The sequence below is a fragment of the Clytia hemisphaerica genome, unplaced genomic scaffold, assembly GCF_902728285.1.
Source record: "Clytia hemisphaerica strain Z4C2 unplaced genomic scaffold, Clytia hemisphaerica genome assembly, whole genome shotgun sequence".
Classification (NCBI taxonomy): Eukaryota; Metazoa; Cnidaria; class Hydrozoa; order Leptothecata; family Clytiidae; genus Clytia; species Clytia hemisphaerica.
The window spans coordinates 669,777-673,560 of NW_027103414.1; the positions used below are offsets into that span (position 1 = coordinate 669,777).

The window sequence follows — 3,784 nt, forward strand, 5'->3', positions numbered from 1 at the left end:
CTGTTGCTAAGACAATTGCTTGAAATCAAAAGTGAAACCAAAATGATTTAGCGCACACTGCTGTTTGCGTAATATCGATACAGTGAACAGTGAAAGGAGGTCCTGACTGGAGAGATTTGATACATTGAACCAATTGAACCAAATAACAATAGTTGCTTTTTATCTTTTTAACATAATTCTTTATTGCAATAATGTCATAAAACAAAAGTATAACAGCATATCATAAATAAGTAATTATTTATACAATTCACACTTTTTAAAATTACATTCATTGACATCTTGGCATTATATCATAGTGGGCAACACCCCTCCAACCCCCACCTGAAAAAGGTCACCCCCACCTACATAGGGTTACCCCCACCTGAAATCTCATATCAGCCCAACCCCCACCTTTTTCAGCAACCTCGCCGGTAGAAAGGGGGGCTATATACACCATACTCCAACTCATATGCGCAAAACGGCGCAATCGAATCACACCTTCGAATTTGGAGGTCTTGTTCCTTTTAGGAACATTAAAGGGGAACGGCACCGATTTTCAAAACTGATATCTTGGCTTCTAATGGCTATATAAGATTTATTTTCATCAATCTAGACAGTTAAAATCCTTTTCTGAGAAAAAAAATCAGTACTCAAATATCCTTGTTTAAAGCTCTTTTTTCTATAGCGCGTTCAAAAAGAGAGAAATGGAACTACTACGTCATAAACGGCAAAAGAGGAACTTCTTTGATAAACAATTAAGAAAGAGTGGTTTATGTTATTGAGTAATATTATACACCATACATATATATTAAAAATACTGAAGATACAACTATGAAAAAAATGTACAAAATTTAACAAAATCTAGACCTGCTTTTTCTGACAACTTCCTCCTTATCTGGTTTAGGTTCTGTAGCGATATTTTTTGGTGGCTTAGGCAGGTTTGGGAGAGGGTATTTCTCACGAGTTTCCCGTAGATAAAAAACCTCTTCGAGAATGTTGCTTATGTAGCTTTTGTCCTTCGCTTCTTTGATTGGTTTAGATACCCAACTTTGAGTGATACGAGTGAATGTGATCTTGTTACGTTTTTTGCCAGATTTGGTTTCAGCTTGCTGTAGACCAACAGATGAATTATGATCTAAAACTGCAAGTTGTGATCGAGCAACCATAACCTCGTATGAAAAGTGCAGACGTTTCGGACAATATTTATTATACAAGGAATGAAATACTTCTAAATTTCCTGTGTGGTTAAATTCGGTAAGATATGGAAAATCTTTTAAAAGTTTAGGATCAGCAACAATTTTCTTGAGTGCAACAAATGCTGACGAATCTTTTTTCAGCCATTTACGTCCAAGGCGTTTCCCATGCTCACATGATTTATAATGCTTGTTTCCTTTGAACGTATGTTTATTGGTGATGTGCTCCAGAATACTGAGCCACTTTTCCTTTAAGATTTCAACATTTCCACCGCACGTTTTACAACACCACCAAAAATGGTTGATAATCGATTTTACCCACAACAACAACTCGGCATTTTTCTTAGCTTTAGCTGCTTTCATCAGCCGTTTTTTTATGCTCTTACAAAAATGCCAAATGTCGAATTGGTGAGGAATGTCTTTACATTCTGTTCTCATGAACTTTCTTACTTGTGTATGGCGGTCAGTAGTGAGGCTTAGAATTTTGATTCCGTACTCTTTGAGGCGTCTCAGTAAATCTTTAAGTCCAAAAAGCTCCATTCGATTGGAATTTCCTGCTATACGGCAATGTGAAACGTTAAAGTCTACAATTTGACCATCAGCAGAGTTCATTATCGTGTAAGTACCGTACTTAGCGCTGTAGCCGGGAGAATCGCATCTTCCATCTCCGTTAACGTGAATCGGACCGTTCTCAATAATCTCAGCGATGATTATTTCTCTGAATGTAGTGTAGACGTGATGAATAGCAGGTAGGAGATAAGCTTTCTGCATTTTGTAAAACGATCTCTCACTAATAAAGGCTACCTTGGCGATTCCCATCATCTCACTTATTCGACGATAAGTAGCACCTGAACAGAGAACTGATGCTGCCATAAGAATGTTCCCTTCAGCCATTCCTCTCACATCTGGTTGTGACTCCCATTTGGTTTCGTGATTATTCACACAAAGCTTTGTAACGATTATCTTAGTTCCTCGAGTGACACATTTCGTTATCGAGGCAATTTGGTGGCATAGAGAACAAAATGAAAGAAGTTGTGCTAGACAAGACCAGTAAACGATGAACTTTGTGTCTTTGTTGGGCAAGCCGATCGACTCCTCACTCTCTACATCACTATCTGAATCAGTGTCTGTGGGATCGGGTTCGAATGTCAGATCTGATGGGTCGTCCTCTTCTTCATCAGAGCTACTATCGACTACGTCCATCGGTTCCTTGTCATCACTACTTTCAATTTTAAACGTGACCATCACATCAGGTGGAAATGTTATTTCTGTATTTGTCTCTTTTACCTTTGTGTCTGTCTTTTTCTTCTCAAATTTCACTTTCAATGGTCCTGGGAAATCAATGTTATGAGTTCTCTCTTTATCCTGTGAGTGATTGGGTTGGTCATGGTATTGTGTTCCCCGAGATGTCACTTTTTTGAAGGGTGTCCCAGCTGATATGGACTTGTCTACCATGACAGGTGCCTTTGAAACAGGTTCGATATTTTCGGTGCTGGTTGGCTCGACATTTCTCTCTTCGTAAACTTTTTCAATAAATTGTCGTTTATTTGCGCGCTCAGACCTTGCTTTTGACATTGGCCTTGACTTAGGTTCTTTCGAGAAGCAAAAAATGGTTGGCACTGCATCTTCCTTCAATTTTCGTTTCGATGGTATTCCCATAAGTTCAGCCTGTAAAAGTAAAAAAGCAAATTAAGCCAAAGTTGTTGTTAACACCCCTGTTTCATATGTGCTCAAAATCTTATAAGTCTAATCCAAACCATCCAAGTGACCTTATTGAGCCAGAATTTAGTGGATACTATCCCAAGTGAGTGAAAACACTACACCAAGGCACTGAGACAGGGGTGCTAAAGATATTTCAGCTGTGGGGGATTTCTCACAAATGCGGGCTAGCTACGGCTATTAAGAGAGAAGGATCCCATTGGGATAAGGAAAGAGAAAAAACAAGCATTTACCTGGAGGTCTCGTTCGAAACAGGAGCTCTCAAAATGTTCTGAACAAAGCACAAGACTCTTTGGTAATTTTCCTTCCCTTCGTATATTTCGTTCCCATTGCTCTCGAAGGCTTGCATTCTTAGGAAGAGAGTGAAAACTGAGGGTTTTCTTTATTTGTTTGGTTGCGTCGTTTTTTGGTTCACTTTGAGTCTTGTCGTCATTCTTTTCGTGTTGCTTCTTCTTTTCCTTTGCTTTCTCCTCACCACGGTTGGTACAACCATAAGCACCGCAACTTGAAACCATTTTACTTTTACTGCTTCTACAATTAAATTCTTCACAAAATGATTTTTCTTCTCTCTTAAAATCGTAAAATCCTTCTACTGTAAAACGAGAGATGAGAGAGCCGTTTTGCTTATCATCTCATTATAACATTTGTTTAATCTGCCTTTTGCCTTTTATGACGTAAAATTCTGCGCTCGACCTAGTTTCCTGAATGTACAAAAGTGGGTCTTTTCAAAGCTTAATAAACGCAGAGATTGTTATGACTTTTAGAAAAAAAGAGAAAGTTTTGTGAAGAGATTTTTTTGGGATGTGATTTTTTAATGTGAAGCTTCATGAATTTTAATTCTTTAAAATTAGTGCCGTTCCCCTTTAAAGATCCCAGTTAAAAGTCCTGAGGAC

At 38.3% G+C, this 3,784-nt stretch overlaps 1 protein-coding gene across 1 annotated transcript; it reads right to left on the minus strand.

The window, feature by feature from the left end:
- Positions 1-534: 534 nt before the first annotated feature.
- Positions 535-3,406, minus strand: LOC136797451 (uncharacterized). Its single transcript, XM_067054026.1, has 2 exons — positions 3,125-3,406; positions 535-2,840 (listed from the first exon to the last, which is right to left on the minus strand). Exons 1-2 carry the CDS (start codon positions 3,404-3,406, stop codon positions 831-833), a joined length of 2,292 nt encoding a protein of 763 aa, XP_066910127.1. The 3' UTR covers positions 535-830.
- Positions 3,407-3,784: the final 378 nt, after the last annotated feature.